At 48.7% G+C, this 20,588-nt stretch overlaps 1 protein-coding gene across 3 annotated transcripts in view; it reads left to right on the top strand.

Moving 5' to 3' along the window:
- The window catches only part of RABL6 (RAB, member RAS oncogene family like 6), a 112,487-nt gene that overhangs the window by 12,970 nt on the left and 78,929 nt on the right, over positions 1-20,588 (top strand). For 2 of the 3 annotated variants that reach the window (XM_050926495.1, XM_050926496.1), the window contains exon 2: positions 2,565-2,699. The exons of the other annotated variant lie outside the window; for it this stretch is intronic. In XM_050926495.1, coding sequence (XP_050782452.1) covers positions 2,565-2,699 — 135 coding nt within the window. The remainder of the gene's footprint in view (positions 1-2,564; positions 2,700-20,588) is intronic. 3 annotated transcript variants of the gene reach the window in all.

Below are 20,588 nucleotides of genomic sequence, written 5' to 3'. Positions count from 1 at the left end.
GACCTTCCCTTCCCCCATCCCCGTTCCTCCTGATATATTTTTTCCTTTCACTCTCTCCTCAGGTGGTTGTTTTTTAATAAAAGAATTGTGTTGGTTTTAAAGCAATCTTTATTCTATAAATTGAAAGCAAAAAGAGCCCTGCAGACCAACATACAATTACGGTAAACCCACATATTGCATTGTTTACACCAATTACCTCCTAGCATTACAAGCATTGCACTTCTGAGCATAGCAACAAATATTAGTGGCTTTCAGCTTCAAATTGCTGCCTCACGGCATTCCTGATCCTTATAGCCCTACGCTGCACTCCTCTGATAGCCCTGGTCTTTGGCTGTTCAAACTCAACCTCAAGGCGCTGAGCCTCTGCAGTCCAGCCCTGAGTGAAGCTTTCACCCTTCCTTTCACAAATATTATGGAGCGTACCACACATGGCTATAAGCATAGGAATAGTTTCATCGGCCAGGTCCAGTTTCCCATAGAGGCAGCACCAGCGGGCTTTTAAACAGCCAAAAGCACACTCAACAGTCATTCTGCACTTGCTCAGCCTGTTGTCGAACCACTGCTTGCTGCTGTCAAGTTGCCCCGTGTATGGCTTTATAAGGCGTGGCGTTAAGGGGTAGGTAGGGTCTCCTAGGATCACAGTGGGCATTTTGACTTTCCCTTTGGTGATCTTCTGGTCCAGGAAGAAAGTCCTGGCTTGCAGCTTCTTGAACAGGTCAGTGTTCCGAAAGATGCGTGCATCATGCACCTTGCTGGACCAGCCTGTATTAATGTCTGTGAAACGCCCACAGTGATCCACAAGCACCTGGAGGACCATTGAAAAAACACCCCTTGTGAGTAATATACTCGGTGGCTAGGTGGTCTGGTGCCAGAACTGGAATGTGCGTGCCATCCGCAGTTAGGGAAGCCCATTTGTGCAAAGCCACCCACAATGTCACGCATGTTGCCCAGAGTCACGATCTTTCAGAGCAGGATGCCATTAATGGCCCTGCAGACTTTCGTCAGCACAAGTCCAGTGCTCCAATTTCCCACTCCAAACTGTTTAGCAACCCATCGGTAGCAGCCTGGAGTAGCTAGCTTCCACACTGCAATTGCTCTGCACTTCTTCAGTGGCAGGGCAGTTCTCATTCTCATGTCCTTGCGCCACAGCGCTGGAGTGAGCTCATCACACAGTCCCATGAATGTGGCTTTCCTCATCCGAAAAGTACTGCAGCCATTGCTTGTCATCCCAGACATGCATCACAATATAATCCCACCACTCAGTGCTTACTTCCCGAGCCCAAAAGTGGTGTTCCAGAGTGGCACTCTAGTGTCATCACTATTATGTGTAGCAAGATCAATGTCTCACTCGTCTTGCCATTGTAGTTTAAAGAATAACTCCACTGCCACTTGTGACTTGTTGGTCAGAGCGAGCAGCATTCTGGTCAACAGATCAGGAGCCATTCTTGAAGCTTGAAGAGGCTGGGTGCTCAGTACTCAAACAGTTGAAAGATGGCACCAAATGCGGATGGATGCACAGGGATTGCTGGAATGCCCCATCATGCCCCACGCCTTCCCGCAAGTCTTAGCAGCAGAAGAGAAAGAGGTGCTCCGTAGGATAGCTGCCCTGAGTGCACTGCTCCAAATACCACTGCAAGTGTGAACATGCTATTGTGTAGGCAGCTGACAGTGCGAACACACAACAGTGGTTTCCCTTCAGCGCACTCTAAACGGCACTGTAACTTTTCCTGTGTAGACATGCCCTAAATGAGAGATGAGAGAGCGCTCCATTACAGAAATAAGATGTGTTGTTTTAATTTAAATTGGTGTTTACAGGGATATAGTTAAACCAGTGCAAATCCCTGTGGGTCCATGCTTGTTTTTAGCTTAAACCTGCTCCTTAACTTTAGTTAAATTAAAATAGGCAATGCTTAAACCAAAGAGTGTCCACACAGCCATTTGTACCAATGTAGTTCTGTCAGTTTAAATTTACATCTTTAATTTAAACTGACGCAACCTTCTCAAGTAGGCAAGCCCTCAGGCAGGGCAATTTGGGTATCCAAGCTGACCAGCCAGTTTCGAAGTGGTGCAGATAGCTTCAGGAGATCGTTATTTTCTTGAGGATAAGAAAATTATTTAAGGAAAACTTGAACGCTACAGGAGGGCATTTGGCATGTGGGTAGGAGGAGGGGAATGCAAGCTCAAAGATAGGTGTGGAAGAACTTGTTGAAATGTGAGCAGGGGTTAAGGTTACCCAGGGTGGTGGTGGGGGGGAAGGCAGCAGGATGGGAGTTAAGCAAAAATGAGAGCAGAGGCATAGACTGAGGGAAGTTGTGCAAGGCCTCAAGGGCAAGGATAAGTGGCTTGATCTTGAAGTTGATTCTTCCTGCTGAACTTAACTATGCAGCTCAGTAAGCAGGAATTTGAGTGACTGTTGCTCATATCTTGTAATGAAATACCCTGCATTGTAACATGAAAGATCTAATTACATCAGAATAACACTTTCAAAATATTAACACTTTTCCAAGCATTCCCAAGATTTGTTTTAATCAACTTTATTTTTGTACTTGCTCTTCTTCCCCCAGTGAAAATTGTAATCCGAGGGGACAGGAACACAGGGAAAACCACACTTTGGCACCGACTCCAGGGGAAGAAGTTTGTTGAGGAATATATTCCTACTCAGGAGATCCAAGTCACCAGCATCCACTGGAACTATAAAAGTAAGAAGGGAGAGGGAATGAAGGGTGCCTGGGGGAAGGAACAGTCTGTGCCATGGAGGCAGGAATTCCTCTGTAGCCTCAGCTGTCTCTTTCAGCTTTATCCAGTTTAGATTTAAAATGGGTACTCATCACTCTTACTTGATTATTCAAATAATCCTGTTTTTTAATCCTTTCACTCAGTAATTATGTTACCAACCATTTAAACAGATGTCCTCAGTAGTTAAAATCACAGGAAGAAATTTAACAAAATATGAATTGAAATGCTCATTGTATTTTCTTGTTTCAATGAAAACAGATTTTATTAGTGAAATGTGTCCCTGGAGGACTGGATCTGAAGTACAACAGTCCTGTGTTAGTATATTCAATACCAGCAAGTGACATGGAGCAGTCTAGTCTCACTCTGCAATTGGAGAGTAAATCCATAGTGGACATGGTGAAAAGTGAATTAGATTTTTAAAATGCTTGTAGTTCTAATAATCTTAGGTGGAGATATTAATACAAGTATAAGGTATTGAAAAACAGAATTATTGTATTTTGTCAATGATGCTCTAAGACTCTTGCTTGAGTTGGAGAGCTGAGGTGGAAGTCTTCTTCCTGCTATGGCAGCTTAAAGGAACTGGCCCTGAGATTTTTACAGCATGGGCAGAATGCTGCTGATGTAGAAACTGCATAAGACAGCAGCCGATTATTTTAGGAGTCTCTCTTCATAAGATCAATCATAGGAGGCTGGAGGGGGTAGGCTGAGGGAGCAGGGCCATGGTGCATGTCTGTAATGGGGTCAGCACTCGCCTCATGTGTGCCCCCTTTTCTCTGGCCAGTTGTGCCTGCAAACAGTCTTTTCACAGGAGCCCTTTCTCTTGGTTAGGTGTGAGCCTGCTTTGGTTTTACATCAGGGTGGTGCCTGCCTCTCGCAGGCACCCCCCAGCTGCTGGATCTCTCAGCTGATCTTCGGCAGCTCAGCTCTCTGGCCAAGCCACACATGCTGTCCCCCCTTTGGGGTAGATAGTCCACGTTCTTTCTCTGCCCTTGTATGAGGCTGTAGCTCTAAGGCAGGGGTCGGCAACCTATGGCACGCCGGCACAGCGTGCCATTAAAAATCCTGCCCGGCCCGCTCTTCTGTGCCCTCCAACCCCCCCCCCATGTAGGGGCAGGGGGCAGAAGCATAGATGTGCGCACAGGGTGTGCCCAGGCACACCCTAATGCAGGGCTGGGCAAATGGCCCCACTCTCCCGGCGCGGCAAGCCGTGGGGTCCATGCTCCCAGGCTGGAGCGCCCGGCCGAGTGCAGCAAGCCGCCGGCCTCTTCCCCCGCCTTCTCCTTTCCCCTGGAGCCATGTCACCGCATGCGCAGCGCTCTGGGGGCTGGGGCTGCCTGCTGCCACAGGACAGCCTGTCTAGCTCTGCGCAGAGCAGAACATGCTGCTAGGAGCCTCATGGTAAGGGGTCTGGGGCTGGGAGGGTCGGATAAGGGGAGGTAGTCAGGGGACAGGAAGCAGGGTGGGTTGGATACGGGGTGGGATCCTGGGCGAGGGGTCTCTGGAGGGGGCAGTCAGGGAGCAGGGGGGGTTGGATGGGGCATGGGAGTCCCGGGATCTGCAGAGAAGAAGTGGGGGCAGGGCCTTGGGGAAGGGGTGGGTGGATGGAATATGGGCATATCCCCCCCAGCCCTGACCCCCCCCCACACTCAGCCCTCTGCTTGACTCCTTCACCCCCACCACGACCCCAGCCCTGACTGGCCCCCCCCACATACCCAGACCCTCCCTGCCCTGACACCTGCACACACACCCCCACCCCCACCCTGAGCACCAAATGGAAACTCCTGCAAACCCCTCCCCCCCCATTCCCACCTGCACCCCTCGCACCAAATGGGAGCTGCCCAGGTAAGTACCCCACACGCAAACCTCCTGCCCCAACCCTGAGCCCCCTCCCTCCTTCTGGCTCCTGGCCAGACCCTTCATCCCCAGCCCTGTGCTCAGTGCACTCCCATCCTCAGCTCAGTGCAGAGAGAGGAAGAGAATGGGCCAGAACCAGGGAGAAGATAGGTACCCACTGTATGTGGGCAGGGCCGGGACCCTAGGCTGGCACCTGGGATCCCGGCTGAGCAGGTCTGGCAGCTGGCGGATGGAACCCCTGAGCAGCAGTGGGCTGAGCTGCTCAGCCCACTGCTGGTCTGGGGTTCTGGCCGCCAGACCCTTGCCAGCCAGGGTCCTGGCCGCAGGCCCCACTCAGCCCGCTGTTGGCCTAGGTGAACAGAACACCAGACCAGCAGCGGGCTGAGCCGGCTGACGGTGTAAGATCGACATTTTAATATAATTTTAAATGAAGCTTCTTAAACATTTTGGAAACCTTGTTTATTTTATGATGCAACACTAGTTTAGTTATCTAATATATAGACTTAGAGAGCGAAACCTTCTAAAAACATTAAAATGTATGACCGGCACGCGAAATCTTAAATTAAAGTGAATAAATGAAGACTCGGCACAGCACTTCTGAAAGGTTGCCGACCCCTGCTCTAAGGCTTCTTCCCTGAGGCCCTGCCTTCTTCAACCATCCAGCTGGGGCACATCTAAGTACCCTCAGCTGGTGTCCTTTTCAGCAGCCCTTCCCTTGGCTCAATCTGCAACCAGACCAGCAGTGCCCTTCTCTGACTAGATCAAACTAGCTAGAGATGTAAAGGGTAATGAGAAAATATTCTACAAATACTTTTGAAGCAGGAGGAAGACCAAGGACAGGGTAGACCTGTTACTCAGAGAGTGTGAGTGTGTGTGTCTGAGAAATAACAGAAAATGTGAAAATGGCAGAGATGCTTAGTGACTTTGGTTTTGGTTTTCACTAAAAAGGTTGGTGGTGATTGGCCGTCTAACATAGTGAGTGTTAGTGAAAATGAGGTAGGATCAGAGGCTAAAATAGGAAAAAGTTAAAAATTACTTAGACAAGTTAGATGTCTTTAAGTCACCAGGGCGTGATGAAATGCTTTGTAGAATACTTAAGGAGCTGACTGAGGAGATATCTGAGCCATTAGCGATTTATCTTTGAATAATCATGGAAGACTGGAGAGATTCCAGATGACTGGAAAATAGCACCTATAAAAAAGGAAATAAGGACAACCGAGGAACTACAAACCTGTCAGCTTAACTTCTGTACCAGAAAGGTAATGGAGCAAATAATTAAGCAATCAGTTTGCAAACATCTAGAAGATAAGGTGATAAGTAAAGTGAGCATGGATTTGTCAAGAACAAATTGTATCAAACCAACCTGATAGCTTTCTTTGACAGGGTAACAAGCCTTGTGGATATGGGGGAAGTGGTAGACGGGATATATCTTGACTTTAATAAAGCTTTTGATACTGTCTTGAATGACCTCTTAAACAAACTAGGGAAATGTAACCTAAATGGAACTAGTGGGTGCATAACTAGTTGCAAAACAGTTCCCAGAGAGTAGTTATAAGTGATTCACAGTCATTCTGGAAGGGCATAATGAGTGGGGTCCCATAGGTATCAGTTCTGGGTTTGGTTCTGTTCAATATCTTAATCAATGATTAAGTTAATGGCATAGTACACTTGTGAAGTTTGCAGATGATACCAAGTGGAGGGGGCTGCAAGTGCTTTGGAGGATGGGATTAAAATTCAAAATGATCTGGACAAATGGTCTGAAGTAAATAGGATGAAATTCAATAAGGACAAATGCAGTCCATTTAGGAAGGAACAATCAGTTCACATACAAAATGGGCAATGACTGCCTAGGAAGGAGTACTGTGGAAAGGAATCTGGGGGTCATAGTGGACCACAAGCTAAATATGAGTCAGCGGTGTGACGCTGTCGTAAAAGAAGCGAACATCATTGTGGGATGTATTAGCAGGAGTGTTGTAAGACACGAGAAGTAATTCTTCACTCTACTCCACGCTGATTAGGCCTCAACTGGAGTATTGTGTCCACTTCTGGGCACCATATTTCAGGAAAGATGTGGGACAAATTGGAGAAAGTCCAGAGAAGAGCAACAAAAATGATTAAAGGTCTAGAAAACATGACCTATGAGGAAAGACTGAAAAAGTTGGGTTTAGTCTGGAGAAGAGAAGACCAAGAGGGGACATGATGATGACAGTTTTCAAGTACATAAAAGGTTGTTACAAGGAGGAGGGAGAAAAATTGTTGCTCTTAGCCTGTGAGGATAGGATAAGAAGCAGGGAGGTTGTGGGATCTCCATTGTTGGAGATTTTTAAGAGCAGGTTAGACAAACATCTGTCAGGAATGATCTAAATGATATAGTTCTGTCATAAGCGCAGGGGACTGGACTAGATGACCTCTCAAGGTCCCTTCCAGTCCTATAATTCTATGATCTCTGTACCTTCACCTGGTTTGGCCTGGTCCTGGGCTCAGCCTGTCTGCACTGACCTTTTCATGGTCCTGCTGCTACTCTAGCCAGCCAGGCATCCGGTCTTTGGCAGTCTTCCCTGGGCTCAGTTCTGCCTGGTGAGCTCTCTGCAGTGAGCTGTCCATGGCCTGCGGCTCATCTAGCCAGCCAGACACCCAATCCTCCCTCGTAAAGTTCCATGCAGCAGCTGAACTTCTCTGCTCTGCTGCTTATCTTAAGTAGGGCTCTTCTGGACCCAGACTGGCCCCTCCTCTGCAGCCACTCTAGGATGCCTGGAGGATTTCCCTCTGCTCTATTCTGGGGCAGGGTGTTGCAGGGCCGCAAAGTCTCCAGCAGGGGACCTCTGGACCTGGCAGGATTTGCAGGGCAGGGTGACGGAGCGGCTCCGGAAATGGACAGGACTACTCCAGTGCCTCTCCCTTCGGGGGAGGGCACTGGTGCTTAATCAACTGGTCCTGTCCATGCTCTGGTACCGACTCAACACCCTGGTCCCGGCCCCGGGTTTCCTGGCCAACCTCCGGACGGTGATTCTGGAGTTCTTTTGGCCGGGGACGCACTGGGTCTCTGCAGGGGTCCTCCACCTGCCCCTGGAGGAGGGGGGGCAAGGCCTGAAGTGCTTACGCGCTCAGGTCCATGTCTTCCGCCTCCAGGCCCTGCAGAGGCTCCTGTTTGGTGCGGGTAGTCCGGCGTGGAGCGTATTGGCGCACGCCTTCCTCCGCCGCTTCCGAGGGCTCCGATACGACCGGCAGCTCTTTTACCTCCATCCGAGAGGTCTTCCGCGAGACCTCTCCGGGCTGCCGGTCTTCTACCAAGACCTCCTCCAGACCTGGAAGCTCTTTTCAATGACCAGGTCCGTGGCGGCCACCGTGGGGGTTGACCTTCTCGCGGAGCCCCTGCTACACAATCCCCAGCTTCGTGTGCAGGTGGCGGAGTCCCCCACGGTGTGCCAGAGGTTGGTCTCGGCAGGAGTCACCAGGGTCGGAGACCTCCTGGACTACGACCGGGGAGACTGGCTGGATCCCCTGACGCTCGCTCAGCGCATGGGGCTCTCCAGACCTCGTACACCCCAGCGCGTACTTCAGGAGGTGAAGGCCGCTTTACTGCCCGCTGCTCGGGCTTACCTCGACCGGGTCCTGCGAGAGGGCACGCCCCGCCCACCCTCCACCCCAGGCCCCGTGGACATTTTTATCGGGCCCCTGCCCCGTGGACCCAATCGGCCTTCTCACCCTTTCACTGCCAGCCGGCTGCATGATCTGCAGCCGGTTTTGTTCCAGACCGCGCCACGGAAACATCTGTACTCGCTCGTGCTCCATACCCTCCACTACCTCACCCTCGTGCCCCGCCCCGATACCAAATGGCGGGACCTCCTGCCACCTCTCGAGGGTGAGGAGCCCCGGTGGGCCAGTTTGTACTCTGCCCTGGTCCCGAGGCCCGCCGGGGATATCAGTTGGCCGCTCCTTCACGGAGCCGTGAGCACGGGCGTGTACTTGGCGCGGTTCACATCTGTCCCTAGCACCTGCCCTTTCTGTGGTGAGAAGGAGACCTTGGCGCACGTTTATTTGGAGTGCGCCAGGTTGCAGCCCTTGTTCCGGCTCCTCCTGAATATTTTCCTGCGTTTTTGGTTGCACTTTTCCCCTCACCTTTATATCTACACGCTCCCCATCCGTGGCCCCACGAAGTCGCGGGATCTCCTTCTCAACCTCCTCTTGGCCCTGGCCAAACTGACCATCTACAACACCAGGGAGAGGAGGTTGGCCGACGGGATTTCCTGCGACTGTGGGGCCTATTTCCATTCCTCCGTCTGCTCTCGCATCCGGGCAGAGTTCCTCTGGGCGGCGTCCACTGGCTCCCTTGATGCCTTCGAGGAGCAGTGGGCGTTGTCCGGGGTTCTCTGCTCGGTGTCCCCATCGGGTTCCCTTCGTTTAGCCCTATGACCTCACTCCCGATCCTGTTTTTTTCATTAGTTGTCCCCCGTAATTATTTGGTGTCCCAGACCTGTGGGTCCTCCCCTTAGGCTGGGGGGAGGCCCTTTAGAAGTGGGCGGGCTTCGCCCGCCCACCCCCGCTGGATGCCAATAGGACCTCTGGACCTGATGCACCCTGGCACACTGCAACGCCCGCAGTTCTGGGTTGCATTGCAACTTGTACACAGCTCAGCTTGGGCTGCAATAACTTAAGCAGCCAACTTTTACTGAGGGCTGCTATGCACCCTCCCAATTCTAAGCTGTTATGGGAGGTCAGAGGTGGTATAAAGCCCCTTTAGCTGCACCCTCCCAATTCCAAACTGGGTTTTCTGCTGTGCCTCCCAAAGTTGCACCCCAAAATCACACCCTTGGAGCTAAATAACGTATTAAATAATTGGGTCTGCGAAGGCTTAAGTAGATTTTTTTCTGCTTATTGAAAAGATTCTGTGGCTGCCTTCTACCACTTCCTCTCTGCCAATGGCTTTGGCTGATCTATCCAAATTAGAATTTGAGAAGTTTGGTCTTCCCACTGCGCAATGCAGAATTTTCACGGAATTAATGCTCTGTACAGAATTTCATTTTTTCCTGCAAAATTGGTGCTGTAGAGCTGTTGGCTTCTGCTGGGGCCGCTGAATCTGGCAGAGCCTGGCTCCTCAGCTCAGTGTGCCAGCACGAGTAGACTGAGCTTCCCAGTTTTGCCAGCCCCACTCGATCACATTGTGCGGCTGGGCTGGTGAGCTATGTGTGGGGAGAGCCAGGTGCAACAGCTGGGAGCTGCAGGGAGGGGCCACTGCTTTCCGGAAGGGGAGATTGAGGGTAAGGGGGAGGCCTGGTTGGGATGGGGGTGTGTGTATGACTTGAGCTGTTCTGGGGATGGCTAAACCTTTAAATTGTACCTGCCGCGCCCCCGCTCCCCCCATTATTAGCAGGTATGCATCGTCTCTGCCCGGCAGGACAGTAAAGAAGTTATGTGGAGCAGATCCAGAGGCAGGGCTTTGAGGGGAGAGATCGCTGGAACCTGGGCAGTCTGCTGTTGAGGACTCGGGGGATAGAGGTGGGCTCCTTGCCCTGGACAGCGTGCCCTGACGGGAGTCATGCTACCCTGAGTCCTATCTGTCTTCATAAAGAGCAGTTCCAAAGCATCAGACCTGTGACTCTCACACCCATATGCATCTTTACTTTGGGAGCACCATCTTTCTGTTTATCCTGCATCAGCTGGCATAAGGCACTTACTCGGCTGCGCAACTTAGACAGGTCCTGCAATCTTTGCAGTGCATGAAGGCTATGCTGTTACTTCCTTGTGTCAGGCACAGACCTGTCACTCAGCTTTCTTCCCTGTCTGGCTTCTTGGAATGTCGGTCTTACTGTGAAGTACAAGAAAAACTTTGAAAATTGTTTGGGGTATGCGCCACACTATTTTACTAGCAGAGCTATAAGAGATCAAAATAAGAAACAGGGAAATTCTTTTTTCCATTGTAGTGGGGCAAACCTAAAGGCAATTAACTTTCAAATGGTGGCTACATCTGTAGAAGCAGTATTTTTCCATGTTATAGGTAAACTGTGTGTGATTTTTTTTTCCAGCCTTTACTCTAAGCAAAAGGGATAATGCATGTACTATTCATAAATGCAGCAATGGAAACTGAGATCTTATCTAAAAAAAAAACCCAACTCTAATTTACAACACCAATTACTTGCTTTGTTCATGCAGTGGCACTAATTAGGCAGTCAAATTACATGCACAAAAATGTTTGAAAACTGTGCTCCGTAAGTAGAGGGAAGTCAGGCAGTTTATGCTGTTTCCAAACATTGGATTGCATCTGTACTTGTTGGATCTCAGGTTCCATTTTTTCCAGTATAGAGGCAGCCCTTTTAGCAGGCTGGTTTTGCTGGTAATCCAGTAACAGAAGGCAATTTTTGTGTAAGGCCAAAGTTAATGTAATGCTCCGTCATAACAGAATTTGGTGTTTGGAAATGACAACCTTGTGTACTGTGAGGTGAAGGGCTTGCCTCAAGGTGAAATATGTGCGAGGGAGGGGAGTGTCTGGAGTGATGGACACTTGAGAGATTACAGAGCTGACATTCTGTCTTTTGCTGTCAGTTTGTTTCACTTTAAAGAAAATAAGAGTTTTGTACTGTTAGAAATAATTAATGGGAAAGAATTTCACTCAGTGCTATAAAAAAAACCTCACCACTTTTAACAAACAAACATAGATGTTTCCTGCTGTGAAATTTATTTTGCCTGTGCCACGCTTATGCTGTTTGACTAAAGATACTGAGGTATACTGTGTCAGCCATTTCCCAAGACTAATTAAATTTCAATCAAATATTCTGGGATCCTTTGGTTGCTCAGTATTAAGATTTTAAATGAAGAGATGGAATATACAACTTGTCAGCTCTTTGTAATTATTCTGAAATCTCAGCATGCTGGCAAAGAATTCATTTTATTAGAGGGATGTGGTTTTTTTTCTTCTGAGAATGAACCAGCCTGTTTCTCTGATCCACTGGTCTCCTGTCTGTGGAATTTGATAAGCTTTAGGCCCTGTCTACACTAGCAAGTTTCTGCGCAGTAAAGCCGCTTTCTGCGCTGTAACTCCCGAGGCGTACACACTGCTCAGCCACTTAGTGTGCTGAAACTGTGCAGTTGTAGTGCTGTTTAAAAAAACAAAACAAAACACACTCATCCCAATGAGAGGCATACAGCTTTCTGCGTCGGGGCTACTGTTCTGTGGTGCCAGAGTAGACACTGTGGTCAATAACAGTGCTGTGATTGGCCTCCAGTAGGTGTCCTACAATGCCTGCTCTTTCCTCTCTGGTCATCGGGTTGAACTCTACTGCCCTGCCCTCAGGTGACCAACTGTCATCCCCACCCCGTAAATTTCTTTGGAATTTTGAAAGTCCCCTTCCTCGTTGTTCGGTGATGCGTGAAGTGGTCTCAGGGCATCTTTCCAGGTCGCCATGCCTGCTCCATGCATCAGGCAGTTCCTTGCTGAGAGCAGTGCCAAGCTGCTGGACCTCATCAGCATTTGGGGAGAGGAGACTTTCCAGTCCCAACTGCACTCCAGCTATAGGAATTATGATACCTATGGACAGATTTCACGATCCATAACAGAAAGGGGTCATTACCGGGGCACACTGCAGTGCAGGGTTAAAGCGAAGGACCTGCGGAACGCCTACCACAAGACACAGGAGGCAAACTGCTGCTCTGGTGCTGCGCCCATGAGCTGCTGGCTGTATTAAAAAGCTGGACACGATACTCTGCAGTGACCCCACCTCCACTGTGAAGACCACTGTGCATACTTCGGTGGCTCACATGCTAGTAAAAAGTGGATCAAGCCTGGAGGAGGAGATCTTGGACCAGGGTGTGGATGGGTGGGGACCCAGAGGCAGAAGGTGACTCGGAGGCCAGAGATGCATGCAGCCAGGAGCTCTTTTCTACCCCAGAGGAGGCTAGCCATGCACAGTTGTCAGATGTTGGCAAAGTGCAAACAGGAGAGGAGGCCTTTGGTAAGTGGATTTGATTTTGGGAATCGCTGAAGTGAGTTGTTGTGGGTAGGACGGTTGCAGAAAGCAGTCTTGTCTCCCACCACATGCCTAGTCTGAGACTCTCCCTCAGAATTCTCCAATGGCAGGGCGGCTCTCATTCTCATGTCCTTGCACCACAGGGCTGGTGTGAGCTCATCTCACAGTCCCATGAATGTGGCTTTCCTCATCGGAAAGTTTTGCAGCCACTGCTCGTCGTCCCAGAGGTGCATCACAGTGTGATCCCACCACTCAGTGCTTGTTTCCCAAGCCCAAAAGCGGCGTTCATGGAATATCAGGGTTGGAAGGGACCTCAGAAGGTCATCTGGTCCAACCTTCTGCTCAAAGCAACACCAATCCCCAACTAAAACATCCCAGCCATGGCTTTGTCAAGCCTGACCTTAAAAACCTCTAAGGAAGGAGATTCCACCACCTCCCTAGGTAACCCATTCCAGTGCTTCACCACCCTCCTAGTGAAAAAGTTTTTCCTAACATCCAACCTAAACCTCCTCCACTGCAACTTGAGACCATTACTCCTTGTTCTGTCACCTGGTACCACTGAGAACAGTCTAGATCCATCCTCCTTGGAACCCCCTTTCAGGTAGTTGAAAGCAGCTATCAACCCCCCCCCCCATTCTTCTCTTCTGCAGACTAAACAATCCCAGTTCCCTCAGCCTCTCCTCATAAGTCATGTGCTCCAGCCCCCATATCATTTTTGTTGCCCTCCGCTGGACTCTTTCCAAATTTTCCACATCCTTCTTGTAGCGTGGGGCCCAAAACTGGACACAGTACTCCAGATGAGGCCTCACCAATATCGAATAGAGGGGAATGATCAAGTCCCTCGATCTGCTGGCAATGACTTTACTTATACAGCCCAAAATGCCGTTAGCCTTCTTGGCAACAAGGGCACACTGTCAACTCATATCCAGCTTTTCGTCCACTGTAACCCCTAGGTCCTTTTCTGCAGAACTGCTGCCTGGTCACTTGGTCCCTAATCTGTAGCAGTGCATGGTGGTATTCCATCCTAAGTGCAAGACTCTGCACTTGTCCTTGTTAAACTTTCTTTTGGCCCAATCCTTTAATTTGTCTAGGTCCCTCTGTATCCTGGATCTCCCAGTTTAGTGTCACTCAGATTAGTGTTCCACTGTGGTCAGCGCCTCTGTATGCCACAGGCAATCTTGTGTCATAGCTACTATGCGTGGCGAGATGAATGTCTCATTCCTCTTGCTTTTGTAGTTTAAGGAATAACTCTGCTGCTACTTGTGACGTGTTGGTCAGAGCAAGCAGCATACTGGTCAGCAGATTGGGATCCATTCCTGCAACCTGAAGAGATAGGGCGCACAGTACACAAACCGTTGAAAAATGACACCAAATGCGGACAGAAGCACAGGGATTGTTGAGATGAGAAGTAATGCATCACGGGGCTCTGGCACAGGACCCAGGATGCCCTGTGACCCCTTACGCCTTCCCACAAGCGTTAGCAGCAGAAGAGAAAGAGGTGCTCTGTGCTGCCCTGAGTGCACTGCTCCGAATACTGCTGCAAGTGTGAACATGCTATTGTGCAGGCAGCTGACTTTGCAAACACACAACTGCTGTTTCCCTTCAGCGCTGTCTGAGCGGCACTGTAACTCTGCCAGTGTAGACTGCCCTTAGTCATGAGTGAGATGGGTTGGATCGCAGAAACCTCCTTGGGAGCTGCCACTGGATGTGCCCAGACTACTTCTACACCTGCCTTCCCTGCCAGCTCTGGACTCCAGCACCCTGTCTTGCTGAGCCAGACACTTCTATCTGCTCCACCACAGACCCAGGGTCTGAATTACTTGCCCCAAAGCTGCAGGTTTATCTGAAAGCAGCTCACAGAAGTGTGCTTCTCATAACACTCAGATGCCCAACTCCCAATGGGGTCTAACCCCAAATAAATCCGTTTTACCTGGTATAAAGGTTATACAGGGTTAACCCATAAATTGTTTGCCCTCTATAACACTGAGAGAGAGAGATTCACAGCTGTTTGCTCCCCCAGGTATTAATACATACTCTGAGTTAATAAGTAAAAAGCGATTTTATTAAATACAGAAAGTGGGATTTAAGTGGTTCCAAGTAGTAACAGACAGAACAAAGTAAGTCTCCAAGCAAAATTAAATAAAATGCACAAATCTATGTCTAATCAAACTGAATACAGATAATCTCACCCTCAGAGATGCTTCAGTAAGTTTTTTCCTCAGACTGGATACCTTCCAGGCCTGGACACAATTCTTTCCCCTGGTACAGCTCTTGTTCCAGCTCAGGTGGTAGCTAGGGGATTCTTCATGATGGCTCTCTCCTTAGCCATCTGAAGACCAAAATGGAGGGGTCTCCCAAGGGTTTAAATAGACTTTCTCTTGTGGGTGGAGACCCCCTCCTCACTCCTATGCAAAATCCAGCTCCAAGATGGAGTTTAGGAGTCACCTGTGCAAGTTACATGTCCATGCACGACTCAGTTTTTACAGGTAGCATCCATTATTTACATGCTACCTTGAAAGTCCTCAAGTAGACTTCTTAATGTGGATTGGAGCATGCCAAGATCCATTGTCCTTTAAGTGTTTCTTGATTAGGTGCTTAATTTCAACATTCCTTTCTCCAGAAACTGACTAAATGCCCTACTAAGGTTATTTAGAAATCATGCCAGTTCACAGCCAACATTCATAACTTTTAATACTAAAGTGATACATGCATGCAAATAGGATTAATACATTCAGTGGATCATAACCTTTGTGGAGATATGTTGCCATCACAATGAGTTTCTGGTTTTTTTTGGTTTGGATTCTTTTAAGGAAGTTAGGAGTTTAAGCAATTGACTTTCTGGAGTCCAATGTACAATTATGATTACATGAACCTCATCAGTTTAATTCTGCTCTACACAGTGCCACAAGAAAGCCCAAATGTAATACTAGTAAATATTGCATGATCTTTGTTTGACAGGCTTGATTATTCATACATGCATAGGGTAACAGCCACTGTGCTTTCTGTTTGACAGTCCTAAGCATGTGAAGTAGTTTGTCTAGGGGTATAGGAGTGAGTGAGTCTGTCTCGTAGACTGGGAGTCCGTGATGAAATCAGCCAGCAAATGAGTTATTCTTTGTAATCAAAGGCCTTTCTGACTTTTCCACTACCCTTTCTTTGGGAGTAAACAATGGCTGCAGAATGCTATGCTAAGTAATTTCTTGAACAGAGATATTTGAGTAGGTTTGAGCCATGCTGTGGGTAGGCTTGAAATACGGGGCTATTAGTTTCAAATCTGTGATTTGGATTAACCTGTGATCTGACACTATTGTTCAGATACTTGCCTTCAGAAGCAATTTAGGTGGAATGCTATCCATAATGTCTTGTCATAAAGCTAACCCAGTGGCACTAAAAGCTAATCATCTGCTTGTATGTTCATGATAGAGTCAGGAATGCAATGACTGATTAAAAACTCTGTTGGGTGTAACAATTGGTATAACTACTGTTCACTTTTAGCATAGGAAAAGAACATTTAATCCAATAAGTACTTATGAAAATGATTTTCCCTTGGTTCGTTTATATCGCAGATATTTACCCATTTCCCACTTGCTTCTGTATGCCATGCTATTCTCTCTACTGCTTCTAAGGCCCTATCAAAAATTAAGTTAATGTTTCTCTCCTTTCTAGGCCAGTCGGCTTGCCCTTAAGCTAACTGGAAGGGTTACTGTTGGCTTTGAGTAAGGCTTGAGCAATTCTTGATATATCTACTAGGTGACTTAAACTCATAAGAATGGCCATACTTGGTCAGACCAAAGGTCCATTAAACCCAGTATCCTGTCCTCTGACAGTGGCCAATGGCAGGTGCCCCAAAGGGAATGAACAGACAGATTATCATCAAGTGATCCATGCCGTGTCCTTAGCAGCAGATATGTACATAAGAGTAAGGCTCCTTAGTGCAGGGCAGGGTCTTGGTGAGAAGTCCAGCCCCACTGATACTCTAGCTAATGAGAAGCAGGAGGGAGGACACTGGGAATTGTATCTGAATCCTGCTGGGGCTGAGGGGGCTCTATCTTGTATTTAGTCTCTGGGTATGGCTACACTTACAGCTGTACAGCGCTGGGAGTTACAGCTGTCTTCGTACAGCTGTGTAAGGACAGCGCTGTAGTGTGGCCACATTTGCAGCATTTGCAGCGGTGTTGGGAGTGGTGCATTGTGGGCAGCTATCCCAGCGTTCAAGTGGCTGCAATGTGCCTTTCAAAAGAGGGGAGTGGGGTGGAGTGTGACAGGGAGCGTGGGGGAGACAGAGAGAGTGGATTTTTGGAGCTAACACTGTTGTCAGCTCCCTGCCTTGCAAGTTCTAAGGACTGGAAGATACACAGCACCTACTTTCAATCATTTTAAAAGTTTCGACCCCTTCCCCCACCCCTCTCTTATTCACTAAATGCAAATTATGCACTCCTAAATAGCCTTCAGACCACATAAGCAGCTGCTCAACACGGACTCCTCCCTCCCCCCTCCGCCGTGTGGCTTCTCTCCTCAGGCAAACAGCTGTGAACATTTCAAAGCAATTCCCCTGCCTGCCTCTTCTCGAGCAAACAGGAGCTGTGTTTGTTTTTTAGATAAGCAGCTCCGGGGATCCTGGAGTTCAGCCACTCTTCTGGTTTGTTGTGAACAGGCATTCTGGGATACCTCCTAATACCCTGGAGGCCAATTACAGCGCTTTTGATGGCCACACTTGCGGAGCAGCGCTGCATCACCAGCGCTGCAATTGTTATACCCCAAGCAGACCAGGTGTACAGCCAGCGCTGCAGCCAGGGAGTTGCAGTGCTGGATGTGCCTTGCAGGTGTGGACAGTTACTAAGTTGCAGTACTGTAAACACACCACCAGCGCTGCAACTCTCCAGTGTAGCCATGGCCTCTGGCTAGTAGTTGTCTTTATAAATGTGAAGCTCAGTTCCCCCTAGCTGCTGGAAGGGAAGAGGAGCTTCTTCTCTCTTCCCTCCCCTCTCTCCTCTTCCTTCTCAGAGCCTCTTGTCTGTTGAGAGGTTGGAGGGTTTCACTAACTTTACCTCTCTAACAAAGTATCTTGGCTGCTGCATGGGGCAGAGGGTGTCTCTATTACTGTGCCTCTCCTCTCAGCCTTCTGGCTGCTGTAAGTGTGTGTTTGGAGACAGATTTGTGCTGTGTTCCTCCTAACTGTGTGCAAGTCTGGTGTGTTGCCTTTCTCTGAGGGTATGGCTACACTTGCCGATGTAGAGTGCTGTGAGTTAAACCAGCCTTCGGAGAGCACAGCAGGGAAAGCGCTGCAGTCTGTCCACACTGACAGCTGCTTGCGCACTGGCATGGTCGCGTTTGCAGCACATGCAGTGGCATCGGGAGCGGTGCGTTATGGGCAGCTATCCCACAGAGCACCTCTTCCCATTCTGGTGCTGTGGCTTGTGGGAAGGGTGTGGAGGCTGCGGGGCATTCTGGGTCCTGTCCCAATGCCTCGCGATGCATTGGTTAACATCCCAGCATTCCCTGTGCTTCTGTCCACATTTGGTGCCATCTTTCAACATTTTTTGTACTTCATGCTTCTATCTTCCCTTTTGGTCTGCGGGAATGGAGCCCAAACTGCTGAGGAGTATGCTGATGAGTCTCACCAGCTCGTCGCGTTTGGCAGTTGAGTTATTCCTTAGGATCCAAAGTGACTGTGAGGGCTCCGATGATGATATTGACTTGAGTAACGCATACAACACGAGTTTGCTTGTGGCCTTCGCAGACATATTCACCACCATGGAATGTTGCTTTTGGGCTCGGGGAAACAAGCACTGAGTGGTGGGATCACATCGTCCTGCACGGCTGGGATGACAAGCAGTGACTGCAGAACTTTTGGATAAGAAAAGCCACTTTCATGGGACTGTGTGAGGAGCTCGCCTCCACCCTGCGGCTCAAGGACATGAGATTGAGAGCTGCCCTGATGGTGGAGAAGCAGGTGGCTATTGCAGTCTGGAAACTGGCAACTGCAGACAGCTACCAATTGGTTGCTAACCAGTTTGGAGTGGGAAAGTCAACCGTTGGAATCGCAGGGCCATTAATCGCATCCTGCTCAGAAGAAACGTGACTCTGGGTAATGTCCAGGACATTGTGGCTGGCTTTGCATAAATGGGTTTCCCTAACTGCAGAGGGGCAATTCTGGCACCAGCCCACCTAGTCTCCGAGTATGTTAATCGGAAAGGGTATTTCTTTAGGGTTCTCCAAGCACTTGTGGATCACCATGGGCATTTCATTGACATTAATGCAGGCTGGCCTGGAACGGTGCATGACCTTTGTTCAGGAACCTGCAAACCGGGACTTTTTTTTCCCAGACTAGAAGATCATCCTAGGGGATGTTGAAATGCCCGTTGTGATCCTTGGAGACCCTGCTTACCCAGGACCACCCAGAGGATTCAGGGGGCCTGGGACAAAACAATTTCAGGGGCCCCTTCCATAAAAAAAAATTGCAATACTATATTCTTGTGGGGGCCCCTGTAGGGCCCGGTGCAAATTGCCCCACTTGCTCCCCCCCACGGGAGGCCCTGGGAAAAATAAACCTTCTGCATCTCGGCACAAACTCAGTTTTGAGAGAACTTCTTTACAAGGTATCACTGGTTCTCGGCATCAGCTAGTGCTAAAAGGCACTAAAGTTCATTAAAAGGGTTGGACGATATTTTCTGTCAACTTTTTCTGGATCGAAAACTAGGGTTTTTAAAAAGCAGAAAAAAATCGCGGACCATGTCTGCTTTCCTTCAAAATTTGTTGTGGTTTTTTTGATTGAAAAGCTGAAATTAGTCTGCCAAAACCTGAATATGGCTTGGGGTTTCAGAAGTGTGTGGCCAAACATTTGCTGCTTGCTGTATTTGATTTTTTTTGAAGAAATAATAAAAAAAATTCTGCTTTAAAAAAAAAAATCCAAAAGTTTTGAACCACCTCAGCTTGTGACCAAACGCCTGAGCCCATCCAGGCAGAGATTTTTCCAGGTTTCTGATACTTTGCTGGCTTCCTTGACTTGTATCTGTCTCCATAACTTTGGGTTCATTTAGGTTACAATATAAGAACAGCCATACTGGGTCAAACCAAGGGTCCATTCCGCCCAGTATCCTGTGTACCGACAATGGCCAATGCCAAGTGCCCCAGAGGGAGTGAACCTAACAGGTAATGATCAAGTGATCTCTCTCCTGCCAGCCATCTCCACCGTCTGACAAACAGAGGCTAGGGACACCATTCCTTACCCATCCTGGCTAATAGCCATTAATGCACTTAACCTCCATGCATGTCTCTTTCCTAGAGACTGGCTCCATGGGGTCCCTCACAAACTGGAGACGGTTCCTGTGGGTTTGTCTTTAGTATAGCTTATGTACATACTCCACGAACTGAGCATTTGAGCTTGTTCCAGAATCTGGGATGAGCTTATGTTGTGAAAACTGACATGCTCAAAATAGCACATGCATGTGAATGTAGACTGGGTGCTAAAATTAAATTAACCCAGGGGCTCTCAAACTGGGGGTCAGGACCCCTCAGGGGGTCACGAGGTTATTACTGGAGGTCGCGAGCTGTCAGCCTCCACCTCAAACCGCGCTTTGCCTCCAGCATTTATAATAGTGTTAAATATATAAAAAAGTGTTTTTAATTTATGAGGGGGAGAGTCGCACTCAGGTTTGCTATGTGAAAGTGGTCACCAGTATAAAAGTTTGAGAACCACTGAATTAACCCCTCTGGAGCCTCAGGGAATGTGTGTGGCAGGGGGTCTCCCTTGGTAGGGTTGGGAAAGATATTGTTCTTCTCATGTGATCCCTCCTCCAGTGGCTAATTTTAAATTAAGCTACTCTCCCCTGACATGAATCTCCCTGTGGCACTGAAATTAAATATAGACTATAATTTGGCATTTGAGAAGTGAAAGGGATGGTAGCCCTAATGGAAAAGCTAACAGCTTGGCTCTTCTGCAAGCCTCAAGCTGCTGAATGAGCTTTACGGTAGGGAAAGCTGTGCCTCCCAAACAGCCTGGCCCTGCCCCCTATCTGACCCCCACCCACTTCCTGC

This window comes from Gopherus flavomarginatus, chromosome 17, assembly GCF_025201925.1.
Source record: "Gopherus flavomarginatus isolate rGopFla2 chromosome 17, rGopFla2.mat.asm, whole genome shotgun sequence".
NCBI lineage: Eukaryota > Metazoa > Chordata > Testudines > Testudinidae > Gopherus > Gopherus flavomarginatus.
The sequence above is the reverse complement of the archived record's forward strand: the minus strand, read 5'-3'. Positions and strand labels throughout refer to the sequence as shown.